The sequence below is a fragment of the Myxocyprinus asiaticus genome, chromosome 19, assembly GCF_019703515.2.
Source record: "Myxocyprinus asiaticus isolate MX2 ecotype Aquarium Trade chromosome 19, UBuf_Myxa_2, whole genome shotgun sequence".
NCBI classification, from domain to species: Eukaryota; Metazoa; Chordata; class Actinopteri; order Cypriniformes; family Catostomidae; genus Myxocyprinus; species Myxocyprinus asiaticus.
Genome location: NC_059362.1, coordinates 10647774 through 10666158, shown reverse-complemented (window position 1 = coordinate 10666158; position 18385 = coordinate 10647774). Strand labels below are relative to the sequence as shown.

The 18385-nt window shown below is 38.0% G+C and overlaps 1 protein-coding gene across 1 annotated transcript; it reads right to left on the bottom strand.

Annotated features, from left to right (window-relative positions):
• Positions 1-98: 98 nt before the first annotated feature.
• On the bottom strand, positions 99-18264 carry LOC127410046 (denticleless protein homolog). Its single transcript, XM_051645056.1, has 15 exons — positions 18131-18264; positions 17837-17962; positions 17623-17715; positions 16457-16518; positions 16216-16336; positions 15366-15431; positions 14489-14589; positions 14249-14322; positions 13628-13731; positions 13432-13536; positions 12159-12271; positions 11929-12018; positions 6764-6902; positions 5995-6587; positions 99-1350 (listed from the first exon to the last, which is right to left on the bottom strand). Exons 1-15 carry the CDS (start codon positions 18183-18185, stop codon positions 1234-1236), a joined length of 1959 nt encoding a protein of 652 aa, XP_051501016.1. The 5' UTR covers positions 18186-18264; the 3' UTR covers positions 99-1233.
• Positions 18265-18385: the final 121 nt, after the last annotated feature.

Here is an 18385-nt window from a genome sequence, read left to right as displayed (position 1 = left end):
ATAAAAGTCCGTGAAGCGCTGACTGACAGAATGTTCAGCCAATCAGCGTTCGCGCAGAGAGTAAACTCCGCCCCATGACCAATCAGATTAGTGTTTTATTGGATTTTTCGGGAAACACACACAGAACAGAAGCCAAATAGTTTACAACTGCATTCTTAAACTCGCACAAAAGAGTCCATAAATATCTACAAACGTTAAATAAAATACAAAAGTATAAATATGCAAGAAAATGTACATGTTTTAGAACTATCAGTGAGAACAGACACAAAAACAATCAAGTAGCATAGTAAAAGGAGCGCTTAAAGTCTACAGCATAACTTTAAATGGCATCTTTTAATAAAGTAAAATAATTAAAAAAAACAGGTTACAATCAAAACTGAAATTTCCAAAGTGGAATTGTTTTGACTAGCCAAGTCATTCGCTCCAACAGGTCACATAAAATGCTAGAACAGAAGAAATAAAACAAGCAGGACCTAAATATAGAAGCAGAACTATCAGGTCAGGTCAGATTCCAGACAAATCTGCAAGTCATGCTAACCTTTTTTTAAATTTATTTTTTTAAAGCATCTTTTATGGTACCACACATACAGTCTGCTCACAGCAACAGATCGAAACGTCCAATGGTATCGCTGAAGTATAACAAGTATAGTTAACAATAAGCTTATTATTTAAATCATTTAGGAACTTACTGCATTATAAACACTCAATAGATTAAAAGCACTGAGCTAACTGTATATTGATTAGTTATGTAAAGTGCTGCATTACTATCAATATAGTCTGAAAAGCATGTCACTCACGTTTATGGATAGATAAGCTCAAATAAAGGGCATTTCAAATTTGAATCATCAAAATAAAAAAGTCAGGTAGAATGTACAAACACTATGTTGTGGGACGACCTTTACATTATTGATGCAAATACTTTAAAATGCAAGTTAAATGGTGTAAAGGTCTAGGAGAAAGTACACTAAATATTAAAACAATACAGATAGGCATGTATGATTTTGGGGAGTTTAATTGCAGTGTCAAATAACTAGAGTTATCTAAATGTTCACATTGTCCTTCACTTTTACCCCTCTATATATATATATATATATAAATATTAAACCTACCAAAAGATAGCAATATAAACATCACATACATAAATACAGGCTGCATCTGCATATTTAAAAGAAACATGGAGCAGAATTTAAACAATAGATTATCATAAAACAGACACTTCTCAACGAATAATGATCAGTCTTGAGGTCTTTTCATAAAGTAGCTAGAGATTTTTTTCACAGGTCTGAAAGGTGATGCTTTCTGGGCTGGTGGAGGGGAAACAGCACTCGTGGCACGTGGAGAGACTGCTGCCTAATGAGAGAAAAGCATACCAATTAAGTGTCATTTCAAACACTGATCGGATCATCTGGCCACAATTAAAGAGTTAAGCAGCATGAAGCAGCAACCTAAATGCAACAGCAAGCTTGAGATGAGCTCACACTAGCAGCATTTTTGGTGAAAAGAACATTATTTCTGCTTTTCTACAATAACGGCCATACATTATGGTTATCAGGAGTGAGTGCTTGAGAACTATTATAAATGTGATTGCCATGAAATCTAATTGAAATGAAAAGCAGTATTACATTTACATCCAAACTGCTATTTGATATTTTGAGTAATGTTCATTTTTTTTAATATTTCATCTTGGACTTACACTGACCTCTAGAGATGTGGATGCAGCATAATTCAAAATCTATTGTTTTTAGTTTTAGATGCAACTGTATAAAGTATTCACAGTCAGCTATGAGTACTTTAATCAATGAGTGAAAGTGTCAAATAACAGGACGGTTACTGAGATTAAGTGAGTAGTATTCAGCTGGTCATGTGATTCTAACATGGCAGCCCCCATGTGCAATTAAACAGCTTTTATAATGTTACTGATATGACTGGATTCCTCATCTCATGTGAGTGGTCATGATTATACATGTTTCAACATTTCTAGTCATTTCTTTGGGAAGAAAAGCTTTAATGAGGAAAGAAAAAAGTTCACATAGCTTTCAAATTATAATCGTGCTTAATTTGTCAAACTCTTGTTATATTTTAATAAACATTTATTACTTTAGGAAATTAATCATTTACATTTTTAGGATAAGAAACATATTAAGAGTTTTGGCAAGTGTAGTGTAACGAAATAGTATCTGGCCGGATAAATCGAACGCTTTAATACGGAGCCCCTTAGAGGTCGAAATAGTTTTGCGTTCCCTCGCAAAAAATAAATAATTACCATGTTTTATTACAGTAACCATATTAACCATGATATTCATAGTGAAACCATAGTGATAATACAGGAAAATGAAAACTATGGTAATAAAAACAAATCATAATTTTGTGGTTATTATTGTTTTACTACACAAATACCATAGTTTAACTATGGTTTTAATACAGTAATATTGTAGACTGTAGTAACCAGGCGGTAATCATTGTTCTATAGTAATATTGTAGTAACCATGACTGTTGTAGGCTAACCATGTTTGGTTTTTTGGCAGAAACCATGATTTTAATACATGGTATACTTTATATAGTAACCATGGTTTTACTGTATATTAACCATAGTAATTCTTGTGGGTTCTATGGTTTTATTTGTAGTTAAACCATAATAACCACAAAGTTATGATTTTTATTTTCAGTTTTAATTTTCCTGTATTATTACTACAGTTTCACTACAACTAATTTAATTAAAATATGGTTACTATAGTAGAACCATGGTAAATTTATTGCAAAGGCACAAAAAAATATCCCGGCCTGTCCTATGGGGGCTCTATACTTTAAATCCCACCAGAGGCCTCTGCAAACTAGTCGGTTCATGAACTGAACCAACGCACACGTGGCCGATGAGTGGTAACAGCCAGCACACATTGCCATTCAGGATTACAGGGCAACCAGTGCCAGGTTGTGTTCTTGTTTTTATTTGTCAAATGACAGAAATAATCCAATGTTTTGAAAATTCAGTAATGGCGGAAATAAAATTTAATCGTAACAAAGTAACATAAGTAACAAACCCCCCCGCAGTACCCTCACAAATTTATATAAAAAAAAATTCTCCAAACAATGGGAGCAGTTCACTACATTTAAGTTACATCATAAAAGCCTATTACAAAAGATTATTTTAAGCAAGTTCACATTGAATTTAATGCTTACTTCAGAGTAGGGCTGCCCCCGACCAAAGATTTTCCTGGTCGACTAGTAGTCGTTAGTTTAAGCCATTAGTCGACTAGTCGTCGCACGTTTATGATATTAATATATATATATATATTATATGTGTGTGTTGGGGGGCATCAGAAAATGGTTGGAGTTCCAGGGCTGAGAAAGAATGTTATAAGTATCATATCTAACACTGTTCTACTTTACAGAGAAACACTAAACCATAATAATGAGCCTTTAAAATATAAATTTTACAAGCGCACGCACAAAGCGGTAATGATTCTGAATGTGTCGGAAAACCCAGCAAGGAGACTGTCTGAACATTCTGTTAATTACATTAGTGTTGTGCCGATAGACGATGATCTCAGGGATCGACGACGGTCAGAGTGATCGCCAATAGCTGATGCCTTTGACGATGTCAAGACGATATTTGGCTCGTTTTCCCATTAATGTATTAAATTATAATAATAATAATTATTATTAGGCTATTATTATTACTATTATCAAATTAATATTACAAATAACTTGCCCGTAGACACACAGACCCTCACTTGAAGAAACACACTTTATTATATTAAGAACAGATGACAGAAAAGCCGTCTATGCGCATGTATGACACGCTGTTTGTACGGAGGCGTGCAGTCTTGTGGAACATGCGCATGTAAAAGGTTCCCACTCTTTCCTTGTTTCTGTCTTCTGAATGTTTTGTTTTTTGCAAGAGCAGTGTCCTCTATGAGACATGTGACTAACAGAAATGGAATAATGTGTCCCTGAACAAAGGGGGGGGGGTTGGTCAAAATCAAAAGTAACAGTCAGTATCTGGTGTGGCCACCAGCTGCATTAAGTACTGCAGTGCATCTCCTCCTTATGGACTGCACCAGATTTGCCAGTTCTTGCTGTGAGATGTTACACCACTCTTCCACCAAGGCACTTGCAAGTTCCCGGACATTTCTGGGGGGAATGGCCCTAGCCCTCACCCTCCGATCCAACAGGTCCAAGACCAACAGGTCCCAATGCTCAATGGGACTGAGATCAGGGCTCTTCGCTGGCCATGGCAGAACACTGACATTCCTGTCTTGCAGGAAATCACGCACAGAACGAGCAGTATGGCTGGTGGCATTGTCATGCTGGAGGGTCATGTCAGGATGAGCCTGCAGGAAGGGTACCACATGAGGGAGGAGGATGTCTTCCCTGAGATTGCCTGCAATGACAACAAGCTCAGTCCGATGATGCGGTGACACACCGCCCCAGACCATGATGGACCCTCCACCTCCAAATCGATCCCGCTCCAGAGTACAGGTCTCGGTGTAACGCTCATTCCTTCGATGATAAACGAGAGTCCGACCATCACCCCTGGTGAGACAAAACCACGACACATCAGTGAAGAGCACTTTTTGCCAGTACTGCCTGGTCCAGCAAAGATGGGTTTGTGGCCTTAGGCGACGTTGTTGCCAGTGATGTCTGGTAAGGACCTGCCTTACAACAGGTCTACAAGCCCTCAGTCCAGCCTCTCTCAGCCTATTGCGGACAGTCTGAGCACTGATGGAGGGATTGTGCGTTCCTGGTGTAACTCGGGCAGTTGTTGTTGCCATCCTGTACCTGTTCCCACAGGTGTGATATTCGGATGTACCGATCCTGTACAGGTGTTGTTACACGTGGTCTGCCACTGCGAGGATGATCAGCTGTCCTTCCTGTCTCCCTGTAGCGCTGTCTTAAGCGTCTCACAGTACGGACATTGCAATTTATTGCCCTGGCCACATCTGCAGTCCTCATGCCTCCATGCAGCATGCATAAGGCACATTCATGCAGATGAGCAGGGACCCTGGTCATCTTTCTTTTGGTGTATTTCAGAGTCAGTAGAAAGGTCTCTTTAGTGTCCTAAGTTTTTATAACTGTGACCTTAATTGCCTACTGTCTGTAAGCCGTTAGTGTCTTAACAACCGTTCCACAGGTGCATGTTCATTAATTGTTTATGGTTCCTTGAACAAGCATAGAAAACATTGTTTAAACCATTTACAATAAAGATCTGTAAAGTTATTTGGATTTTTACAAAATTATCTTTACAATACAGTGTCCTGAAAAAGTGACGTTTCTTTTTTTGCTGATTTTATATATATCGTGAAGGAGGGAACAAAAATGAATTTATTCACACACATGATGTATTTTCCCAGAACACGAAATACCCGACTGGTAGAGAATGCACAGATGAAGTAGGTACTTTGCCAGAGAGATGTTGCCCTTCACAACTGTTGTAAAGCCATCTTTCAAAAAGTTGAACACACATTTTAATTGCACTTAATATTTTTCCAGTTTCATTTGAATTTTTTGTTAAAATAAATAAAGTTCAAAGTTTGAAATCAAGGTGTCTTGCTTTATTGTGTAGGCTTAACCCTAACCCTGCTTAATGAAAATTAACCCATAGTACCACCTAGCGTCCAACCAGCAGTAATACCGGTGTTCCTCGGTTTCCTGTGGAGTTTCTTTTTTCCTGCGACCAACCGATCAATCAAAACTTAGTCGACCAAGACTCTTCTCATTGACTAATGTTTGGTTGACTATTAGGGGGCAGCCCTACTACAAAGCGTTGTGCACAAAGCACAAAAATAGGCTCAGTATCAAAATTCTACATGAAGCCCTGATTTCTTTTTTATGCACAAGCTGTTAAAATGGATGGCAAAATAAATATGTGACACCTATGTTAGCTGTGTGTTACAATTCAGACAAAATTACGAAAGCAATTTTCTGATTATGTAGAATGGGACAGCAGAGCTGTAGTGAAATGTCGCAAAAGTAAATTTGCATGCATTTACTCACAGGGGAGCGGTGTATTCTAGCATCCAGTCGTTTGCTACTGCTGGCACATTTGGGTTGAGCCGATCCTTTAAATCTCTGGCTGATCACAGACAACCAATCAGTCCTTCTTGGGGAGTGGTTCTCTTTACCAGCTTCAACTGTTGAATAGAGCCTCTCCTCAGTTTCCAAACTGAATAAGTCTCCGTTTTCTTCAGGACAATTCTGTGAGCTCCCCGAACTCCTCCTCCTCTTCATATCAGGATACAATTCAGATACTCCATTCTCCTCACCCAAACCAGATCCAGCAGCATCACCCGTTTCCAGGCGTCGCTTGGCACGCTGTTCAGAGGAAAGACCCTGGAGAACAGGATTGAGCACCTTACGAAGTGGAGATGTGCACTGGTTACATGGAGTACAACTGTGGCTGATCCACTGCTGGATAGATGAAGGGACTTTGGGGCTGCTTAGTTTGGCCACAGGTGCAGATGTGTTGGATGGGAGGGGTAAATCAGCACCGGTAGGGGCACAAGCAGCAGGCTGGGGTGAAGCCAGAGAGACAGCCCTCTCTGACCTGGGACTTTTGGCGGGAGTGTGAGGAACAGGGCTGAGAGGGTCTGAAAAGACAATGATAACTGAGTTATAATTGCATAATAATTCATGCTGACTTTAACCTGCCATTTTCATGTCATTAGAATGTGTCAAAACACTGCAGACTCTTAAAAATAGTGCACTGCGTATCTTTTCAGCCAAATATGCCTGCAAGGTTCCCAACACATCAAAATAATCCTACCAGGTGTTCTGGATGGTGATTGGATTTTACGAAGCGTCCAGCCTACAATATTGGCCTCTCTGTTTGCAGAGTTTTCTCCTTCTGGTCTGCGGTTCAGGCGCCAGATCCTAACAGTGTTGTCATCAGAGCAGGAAGCAATCTGCAGAGAGAGTGACAGATATTACAATAATATTCATTAATGGTTCCATTAACCATTTTTTAAGTACTTTTGAGGAAGAAATACTAATTACTACCCTACTGTTACCAAAAGATGAGATATTTTAAAATGACAAAATGAATGACTTGCAGTTCAGTAAGTTTTTCATTCACTAAAAAGAACTGGCTGATGAGAGTCATTCTTTTGGGAGGTAGTGTTGTATGTTTTGCGGTGTAGATTCAAATGAACCAGCTTATAAGAGTCATGTGTTCAGGAACTGGTCTATAGTGGTCGCGCTATATGTTTTGCGGTGTGTGATGGTGAGCCTGCAGAGCAGTCTTCCATCACAAAACTTTAATTAGAGTCCAAAGGACTTACTTTATTAATAATTTCTCAAGATTTATTTGGGGTTAGCCATTTTAGATTTCCTGGTTTTGGCAAGTGGGTGTAAAGCCCAGAGCAGACTTCGCTGAGACACGAACACTGATTGTCTGTGTACAGGATGTATGACGCAAGTCTTATAATCTAAATATACTTTGGGCTTAACCATTATGAAAGCACATACCTAAACGCTAATTTTAGGAAATCTTAACCGTTTTATTGGGAAATTGTTTTATCCATCCGGTTTATTGTATTCGTTGGTGTCATTTAGAAATCATTCTGTCTCTTGTTCTTATTTAATGTGACTTTGTATAAGAATGGGGAGGTGAGGGTTAATTTTAACCAAAATGGTATGTATGTGTGTATATGTATGTATGTATGTATGTATGTATATATATATGTATAAAATGTATATATAGGCATGCCACCATTAGAGGCACTAGACTGGTGGACAGGTTGTGTTGTGTTTGGAGCATATGGAACATTGTTGCTGGCGCTGATCTAGCGCAAGAAAACTCTGGCCTCCGTTATTGTTGGAGAATAGAAGGTACTGCTTTAAGACAGGTTTTTTTTTTTTTTTTTTTTTTTTTTTATATAAAGGTAACTGGTTTTATTTGCTTTTAAACACTATTTGCACATTTTACACCTCTGCTACAAAATAAACATCTCCCCTGCTTCCTGGTGTGATTCTCCTTGCAATTGCCTTGGTCCTCATCACACATGTGGTGTAGATTGAAAAGAACCAGCTCATAAGAGAAGAGTCATTTGTTCAAGAATCGGACTACCCTAGTCATGCTGTACGGTTAAAAATACTCTGCGCTACCATTCAGGGTGTGGAAACCTTAATTCAATGAATAAGATTAAACTGGGTAACATTGCTAAAATGTGTAGAAAGAGAGTTGGTACTGATCTTACAAATATGACGCAAGTCTATGTGACTAGAGCGACTAGGAAGGACAAAATGACAGGCCAGAAGTCTATGGAGATAAAACAGTATCTAAACAATCCACAAATGCACACGACAATTCACAAATGCATGCAACAGATCCAAACGTGTGTGGAGCTATTATGTGCTTTTGTAGATTGCTTGCTGGGTGGACGCACACAGCAATCTACAAATGCACATAACAGATCCACACACATACACAGCAATACACAAAAGCACGCAACAGATCCACGTGCACGTTCAGTCGACAAATGCATGCATCAGATCCACACACGCACATAGCAATCCACAAATGCACACAACAGATACACACATCTGCTCAATTCACAAATGCATGCATCAGAATGCACAAATATATGCTATACAATGATTTAATTTCTCACAGTACAGTCCAAAAATGCACACATAAATGCAGAGACTTTTTCCATTGGTATTCTGCCTCGAGGATGTCTGTGAATGTGCTTTTGCCTTTTTGGATAGTTTTGTAACTCTTGTCCTGCGGCCTTAACTCACAAATATGAGCAAGATGATCTCGATGATCTTCATCATTCCTTTGACACTAAATGATGACATAACGCGAGTTCCAGGGGATGTTTATCGGCATTAAAAGCGGAACCCTCCATTTGCTGCATTCAACTGTGAGGATGTTTTTTAACTTACTTAAGACAATTGTACTCTACACAATACTTCTGTTGAAATCTATTAATACAAATGATTTGTACCGCAGATACAATTACAAAACTGCTCCTATAGAAAACCTCTTATATAATTGAAATATCCATATTTAGTAATTGCAAACTGTTTCAGCAGCATTCAAAACAGTTAACTAGTAAATAATCATTATAAATTGAACAAACAACCAACGTTTCACCTTGTATGATTTCTTTTTATGTTTGCTGGATATGCAACAGCAGTGTCTGTAGAACAGTTGTAATTTGTCCAATGAAATGTATAATAATTACCCAGACATCTAATGATGGATATTTGCGATAATTATTTATTAATTTAAATATCTTTGACTGTGCTGCTTATGGCCCATCTCAAAAAAGAAAAAGAAACTCAGTACAGTATACAAATAGTTTGTTCAGATGTTTATTATAGTATATACAGTATTTTTTATATAAATAATTTCAGGATGTTTTGAAATGAAAAGCAAGCAAAGAATTCACTAAACTCGCCCACACTCCATCCTTCTTTGACAGTCCAGACTGAGGTCTCTGTTCTAAGCTAACAGCAGGTGGCGGTAATGAATCATTTTAATTTGCGATCCGGTGTTAAAAAGTAAGAAGGTCGATCCACATACATTGGAGATCAGCTTGCTAATATTTGTGAATAAAGGCCATGGAACAAGCCTCTCAAAACTAACCACAAATGCAAAAGCACGTTCACTGACATCCTCGAGGCAGAACACCAATAGAAAAAGTCTCAGCATTTGTGTGTGCATTAGTGGACTGTACTGTGAGCAAAGAAATCATTGTATAGTTTTTGCATTATGATGTGAACATTTGTGAATTTACCAGATGTGTGGATCTGATGCGTGCATTTGTGGATTTCTGCGTGCGTGTGTGGATCTGATGCATGCATTTGTGGATTGCTGTGTGCGTGCGTGGATCTGTTGCGTGCATTTGTGAATTGATGTGTGTGTGTGTGGATCTGTTGCGTGCATTTGTGAATGCTTGTGTGCGTGTGTGGATCTGTTGCATGCATTTGTGGATTGCTGTGCGTGGATCTGTTGCGTGCATTTGTGAATTGAAGTGTGCGTGTGTGGATCTGTTGCGTGCATTTGTGGATCTGTTGCGTGCATTTGTGGATCTGTTGCGTGCATTTGTGGATCTGTTGCGTGCATTTGTGGATCTGTTGTGCGTGTGTTGTTCTGTTGCATACATTTGTGAATTGAGCAGATGAGTGGATCTGTTGCGTGCATTTGTGGATTGAGTGCACATGTGGATCTGTTAAGAGCATTTGTGAATGCTGTGTGTGGATCTTTTGCGTGCATTTGTGGATCTGCTGCATGCATTTGTGGATTGTTGAGTGCATTTGTAGATTGTCGTGTGCATATGTGTATCTGTTGCATACATTTGTGAATTGAGCAGATCTTTTGCATGCATTTGTGGATTGTCATGTGCATTTGTGTGATGTTTTGATACTGTTTTATCTCCATATATGTCAGTCATTTCCAATGTAGAGTCACGTGGGGGCTGCGTGGAGTTCAGACCATCTGTGGATGCTGAATTTTCAGATCCGATTTGAGCTTCGGCAGCATTCAAATATTTAAACTAGAGGGGTCAGAATTTACGCATTAAAGCATGTGATTCATTTAAAAAGTTTAACGTGTTAATTTTTCTTAATCACGATTAACCCATTGACCATTAATACAGCACAAACACTGGCATGAAGGGCGGAACCTTTGTGATGTATCCACCCGGTGTCAATACACTAGCACGCCACAGCACCAGAGACCTTCTACCAAGGGGAGCCTACAAGCTTAGCATAAAATAGCATAAAGCGGCAGTCCTATAGACATAATATGGGTGATACTGTCGTAATATGCTCCTATGATAGAGCCGCGGAGGTTGTTATCTCATTAAATTAAAGAATCTCTGTCAACGCTTCCCTGTCAGTGATAAAATGGAGAAAGGAGATCTTAGTGCTATTTGATGTACAAAACAAGCCCAGATGGGCTTGTGATAGAAATCAAGTATTTTTCAGCCTTTGAAAGTGTTTGTTTGCAAGCACTTTTCCTGGTGAGTCTAAAGTGGTGTTAACGCTCTGACGCGAATCATGAACGCAGCTTCACGATTGCTATAACAAAGCATACAGTCTACCGGCAGATTAGTACTGTGGAGGCTGAGGGTTTAAGGGATTTAATGCCCATTACATTCACAAATATGAGCATGAAGTGAGAACATTCAATGGATTTAGTCCAAAACTTTATGAAAATCATTTGGTTCCGGTATGTTTTTCTTTTTTTTATGGAACTGGTTCCCTACCTTAAATGTATTACTTCAATGGCCACACATTTTTAAAGGGTCTCAACTCACTTCTGAAACAAAAGGCATTTTTTCTTTCTGTAAATTACACTCACAGCTCTCAAGGCACGGTCACATTAACCTTCACACAGTGAAATTCTGTGAGGGAAATACAGTCATCTCAATGGGTATCCACTCGATCGTGGATTTTGCGTGATGGACTTCAGGTGGCAAAGAATTTCCCCTTGCGGATTTTGCGAATTTGCCGTGTTAACCAACAGAAAGTTGTTTGGTTTGACAGTGACCTTTGTGTGGCCGGTGCTTTGTACAGAGCATCATTTTAGCAGCGGGATTCTTTTTAACATCACACTCACAGAGTATAATGTGCAGCATTACAAAGAGGCTGCTTGGCAATTAGTTTTTTACTTGTTTCATATTCGCTCTACGTCTCCGCCCATGCCTTCTTTGCCTGCCGAATTTCCATTGTAACCGCGTCTTGATGTGACCAATTATTCTACGTGTATTCAATGTGTAGCACATTGACTTTTTTTGCAGACTTGCATGTTAAATGAGGGCATGTGAAGGAGAAAAATCTGTTTTGTTCAATCACTAAACACTAAAAATGCATGCAAACTTAATTCTTAAGAAACTGTTGCTGGAACATTTGGGAATGTGCAGTTGGTGAACTTTCATGCCTTGCAATACAAGATTTATAAAAAAAATTAAAATGCACCTTGGTGAAATCGGTTGGGCACCAGGCCACTGAAGTGACTTCCTGGCTATGACCCTGAAGCACAATAGGAGCTTGTTTTGGGTTTGAAATCTGGAACAAATGCATTAGAGTCAGTCAAATATGTGCAGATAGTGACCATAAATGTCACAATTCACAGATGAAATATGGAGAACTGGGTATGCCAGAAGGGTATCTATGTCACCACTGTGGGTGTTCAAAGGACTCCTCACCTTCCATATGAAAGCATTATGGTCACTTGAGCCACTAGCCAGGAACTGGTCATCTGGACTGACACTGGACTTTACATAAAATGAGGAGTTACTGTGACCACTAAAAACAGCAACTGTTTTTAGTGAGAAAGAGAAAGACCTTTATTAGCCATCAAAAAACACTTAATTGATGCAAAGTCCTCATGTGTAGAGGACTTCATATTAGGGCTGTGAATCAGTATGACTATTTAAATCACAGTTTTCTGGGATTAATCACAGTACATTAAAACAAAATCAAATATATTTTGTCTCAAAGAATTTGCAAGAAATGTGTTAGTCATCGTTAATTATTTAAATATAAACATGTTAGAATGTTCAGTTTTTTTGCGGATAGTGTTAAACACATTTTCACAGGTATAACTCATTGATATAAGAATATGCAGGCCTATACATGCCATAAAATCAGTGGACATGCTGTAATTAAAAGTTGGGCAAAATCTTCTAGCGTTTTCCAGTGGACGGTTTTTAATCATAGGATCAAATGGGCAGATTCAATTCATATCAAGCTTTATTGGCGAGATACATTTAAGTGTACATTTTCAATGCGTTATTAGACACTATACATACAGATATAACACAAATCGAATGCTTAAGTTTTAAATCTCTAAACTATTTTTTTCTCTGGCGGAAAAGATACAGAAGCTTGCCACAGGAAGTTTTTTTTTTGTTTTGTTTTTTTTTTTACGCAATAAACAGTCAATTATTAATAGCACATATTAATATACCAATGGAAAAAGTCTGATGCATGCATTTGTGAATTGAGCAGATGTGTGTGTATCTGTTGTGTGCATTTGTGGATTGCTATATGTGTGTGTGGATCTGATGCGTGCATTTGTCGATTGAGCATGCATGTGGATCTGTTATATTATTTAATGTGTTAAATTACCCAGCCCTACTTCATACATTTAAATCTTTATACTCTAAATTACAAGTAACTGGTGATACTTCAAAATCATCAAAATGATGTCCCTTTTCACACACACGCAAAAAGACATTTGAAAAGAAGTCCGCTGAAGCACATTTAGCTCGAAGCATTTCAAGTTTGTAAAAGTTTGTTTGAGAGCATAAGTGTGCCGACTTTGCTTAATTTCTTTGAGATTCATATACTTTAGTCATGCATCTGTATACATTTTGGGAGGCATGTGCTTTTCAAAATTGATATCACACATGACGCTTGTACAACTGAAAGGTTCTGAAGATGTTTGTTTTTTTTTAATAATTATTATTAATTTACCTGGAGTAGTTTTCAAACCACTGATGTTGAACATGTAGATGTTGTCATCTGTGCAGCTGGAGAACAGCCTGGAACCAGTAGAGTCAAGTGAAAGACCAGAATAACCTGCAGAGGAGGAAAACAGTACAAATTAGCATGCTAATTAACATTGCTCATAAATATTGGTCGAATAACAGGGTGGACAGGAGTCGTCTACCTAGTTTGCGTGTGCAGGAGCCCGGGTAAGGATAAGCCTGTAGAGGGAGAGGGTTCTGGTAGTATGCAGTGTAGTTCTTCCGCAAATCCCACATTTTAATGGTCCTGTGCCGAGATCAGATTGTTGTTGGAAAATTTTCAAAGCAAACATCAGAATTCAAACAAAATCACAGTTAGGTTAAAAGTGCGATGGAGAATTTGCAATATGGTTTATACAGCGATAGACATAAGCAGCAATTAGTGGGCAGGACTGATTTACATTATTTACATGCAGGAGCAACGAAGACACATGAAAACTTCGATGAAAATACGAAACGAGACATGTCCCAAACAAATCAAGACGAGGAAGAACTTTCTTTTAAGAGGTGTAAAACGGCTCAGAGTTTAGTTATTTTCACAACAGCTTCGAATGTGGCTCGTGAAGTCATAATCCGTTTAATAATGGTAGTCTTGCTGGTTTTTTAACATATATATTAAGAAGCTGTTTTTGCACTAATGCTAGACTTATCTTTTGGTTTGCATACATCAAGTACCAAATACAAATTAGGCTTTACTTATATTTAAACTGGCTACTCGAGATCTATTCACGTATAATAGCGTGTATAATCGCAGTTGGACTCACCCATCTACTGCTCCTGAAGAGATGAGCTTGTTCTCGTCACAGAACAGAACCACTGTCACACCCTGCTGGGAGTCCTGAGAACAGAAAATCTCTGGATTTCTAAAACTGCACTCATCTTGTATTATCATGTTTAATAATAGAGCTAAATCAAAGAACCTTCCCATAAAATATAACTGCTATTTTGATGTACACCCCATTAAAGCTTACAAAAATAGAACTGACAAAGCTTATTTAACTCACCACAGGGGGCGCCATTCCTCTTCTCTTCTTAGCTTGAGGCATGTGCCTTTCGGGTTTCATATGAGCACCACTGATCTGTTTTACCTGCCTGTAGAAACCATCTGTGATGGATGGGAAACATTTTTGTAAGCTTTAAATCATTTTGACGTCCCAGTAATTTAAAGGAATAGTTCACCCAAAAATGAAAATTCTCTCATCATTTACTCACCCTCATGCCATCCCAGATGTGTATAACATAAATCTCAGCTCTGTAGGTCCATACAATGGAAGTCAACAGGGTACAAAACTTTGAAGCACATAAAGGCAGCATAAAAGTAATCCATACAGTTAAATCCATATCTTCAAAAGTGATATGATAGATGTGGGTGAGAAACAGATCAATATTTAAATCCTGTTTTACTATAAATTCTCCTCCCTGCCCAGTAGATGGCGACACGCATGAAGAATTTGAATTGCCAAAAAACAAAAGAACTCTTCGGAGAGAAGAGCGCTTTGGAAGGCTGTTTGAAAGTGGAGATTTATAGTTAAAAAACAAAAAAATGGACTTGCATATCGATCCGTTTCTCACCCACACCTATCATATCACTTCTGAAGACATGGATTTAACCATTGGAGTAGTATGGATTACTTTTAAGCTGCCTTTATTTGCTTTTTGGAGCTTCAAAGTTTTAGACCATATTGACTTGCACTGTAAAGACCAACAGAGCGGAGATATTCTTCTAAAAATCTTCATTTGTGTTCAGCAAAAGACAGAAAGTCATACACATCTGGGATAGCAAGAGGGAGAGTAAATGATGAGAATACTCATTTTTGGGTGAACTAACCCTTTAAGCCCTGATCTGAATAAAAAATAAATAATAATAAAAAAAGAGAGTACCTTTTTTGCTGCATCTTATATCCCAGAGCATTATGTTCCCATCTCTGCCTCCAGTACTAAATACAGCTGTGTTGGGAATACACCACACAGAACACGTCGTTTAAAAATATGAATTCTTCAGAATGCCATTAATTCAGCCTTCAGACAAATTAAAATAATATTGGTTATGTTCGGAATGGAATACTCACAAAATGCAGGAAAGTCGACAAACTGTTCGGTGAGAATTAAAACGGTGTTGGGTTAAAATTACATTTTGTTTGGGAGAAAGAGTGTGCCGACTTCGCTACGTTTTGTGAGTATTTCATTCTGAACATAACCAATGTAATTTCTGGCCGCTTCTTGTAATTTTACAGAATGGAAAACTAACATACTGGTTACTTAATTCTCCACAGTATACAGTCTACTGTTGTTTAAAAATAGTATGTGAAACGGGACGCATTATGCAGCAATAAGCGACTCAAACAGTAGTATGCTACAATTTTGTAATTTGACCTCATTATGTACTGTAGCAAATTTAAGTGAGTGCCGTTCAATTACTACAGGAATTAAAAAAAATAAATTATTTAGCACGTCTTCACTTTTGGCAGTCAAAGCCCTTTCAGATCTAATAATGATTCAATAAAGGTGTTATTAATCATGGTTGATGTTATTTTTTGGTTTATTAGTTACACTGGACATGGACGTTCAAATTATGTTACAGCACATTTTGACAAATGTATCATCTAGGTATTCTGTGCATACAGAAAATTTGCATTCTATATGCAGTGTTCATACAACACAATACGAGCTGTATGTTGCCAAGCTTTTCAGCTACTGAATAACAGTGTTATAATGGGATCGTTAGAGTTACCTCGATCTTGCTTCGAGAAAGCCACTGATTTAAGACTGCACTGATGACCTTTAAATGTTCCCAGCAGGTCACCAGTGGGCACATCCCACAGACGGGCGGTCTGGTCACCAGAGGCTGTCACCTGTTTATGAATATATCCAAATCTCTCAATTTGAGCTCTCAAAATATACAGAGCACAATTTAGTCCATTACTACAAAGCATTGAGAGTTTCTTCAGAAGAAATATGCAAATTAAACTCACCAAGCTGCTCACACCAGGAACCCAAGCAATGTCGAAAACTGCATTATCATGTGCCTGCCACTCTGCAAAACAACAGTTGTAGATTCATGCACCAGTTTAGAAAACATTAATTTGTTTAACCCTTGTGCAACCTTAGGGACATTTTTGTCTTTTTCATTTTAGTTTTTTTCTCGATCATTTTGGCTGTGTTAATGTCAACAGCATAAATTGTCAAAGGTGTGTATATTTGGGGGAATTTTGATATTTCAACCTCAGTTCCTATAATACATCTATAATACACTGTGTACACAAAACAGTTACACTCAGGACCTTCAGGACAAAACGTCCCCCATTGAAACCCATTAAAACTGGCAATATTTGATCCCAGTGCCATGAAAACATAAAATCATGAATTCTATGATATTATGCTTTCCTTCCAGAGCCCTGGCTTCAAAATTTAAATTTTTTATATTTTTCACCAGATGGCGCCATTTTTCCTCATGTTTAGCCTATGGAGCAAATACATACTTTTTTCCTATTTTCTGTTTGCTGTATTATAGAGCACTGCAGGCCAATTGAATAAATGATGCAGTTAAAATTGTGTGGGTGTGTTGGTATGGATGTCAGAGTGTGTTTTGTATGTGTGTATTGAGAAATGTGTGTGTATGTAAAAACAACATTGGCATTATGTTAACAAACTGGCATTTAAAGGGTTAAAATCATGAAAATGAATATTTGGTCAATGAAAGTGGAAAATAATATTAATATATAATATTTTTATGACAGTTTTTTGACACGGACATTTTTGTCCTCTAAGGTACTGAGTGTGAGGTTTATTTTTTTTAATCTGACACTGCACAAAAACATAATAATACATCAAAATCAATGTTGTTGCTAATCATTGACATAACCCAGACTGTGATAATCCCAAAAATTTCCCCTTAGCATTTAGTATATTAAAAATAATTATTTTTTTCTTTTCTTTCATAAAAACAGGACTGATGTTAGTTAAAAAAATTAACTCATTGAAAGTGGAAAACAGTATTAATATTTAATATTTTTATGGCAGTTTTTGCCGCGGACATTTTTGTCCTCTAAGGACCTCTGAGTAACTTTTTTAAATTGCTACACAAGGGTTAATGCTAATGAAATCAGTTTTTAACAGCTCTAGAAAGACTCACACCTACCTTTCAGTATAGAGCTCTGTTTTTCTCCAGTATTAAAGATAGACACAAGTCCTTCTTCATTTGCAACAGCTAGGTAGCTCTGCTGGCCGGGGGCTACAACAATTTTGTAAAGAAAACACAACAACATGTTAGTTTTTACACAACCGTGGAGTTCTGGGTAACAGTATGAGTAGATGTGAAGTCATTGTGCATGCACAGTGTTTAATTTGTGTACCAGAGCAAAATGTGCATCCAAACGGCGGCACAGGAGCAGCTGAGACTCCATATGACACATGTTCATCGGGTCGAGTGCACTGATATCCGTCCAGCAGAGAAGACAGAGGAAACGGCCGACGATGATCTTAGTATACAAGGATTACATTATTATTATTTTTAATGGAACAAGTCTAACCACGATAAAATATGATACAAAAAACCGTCAACAGATGTACCGAATTTGCAATAGACATTCAAAGCGTACATCAACATAACCCACATGTAGATTTTAAAGAGCTAAAGTCCCACTCACCATTACATTTTCTTTTTGAAACTCCTCGATCAATAACATGGTGAAAGAGAGTCATCGCTTCTCCTGAGTTTTATTCACAAGTGAGTAGTTTCCCGCGAACAATGAAAGCGCGGATAAGACGAATTACGCGCGAGAACTACGTCCAATGTTCTGATTGGTCAATTCGCAGGAACGCAGAAACCGCTGAACTGAAAATGGTGGAATGTCTGTTGGCTTACAGCTGCTTCCGATGTTTGAAGCTCCATCTCTTTCCAC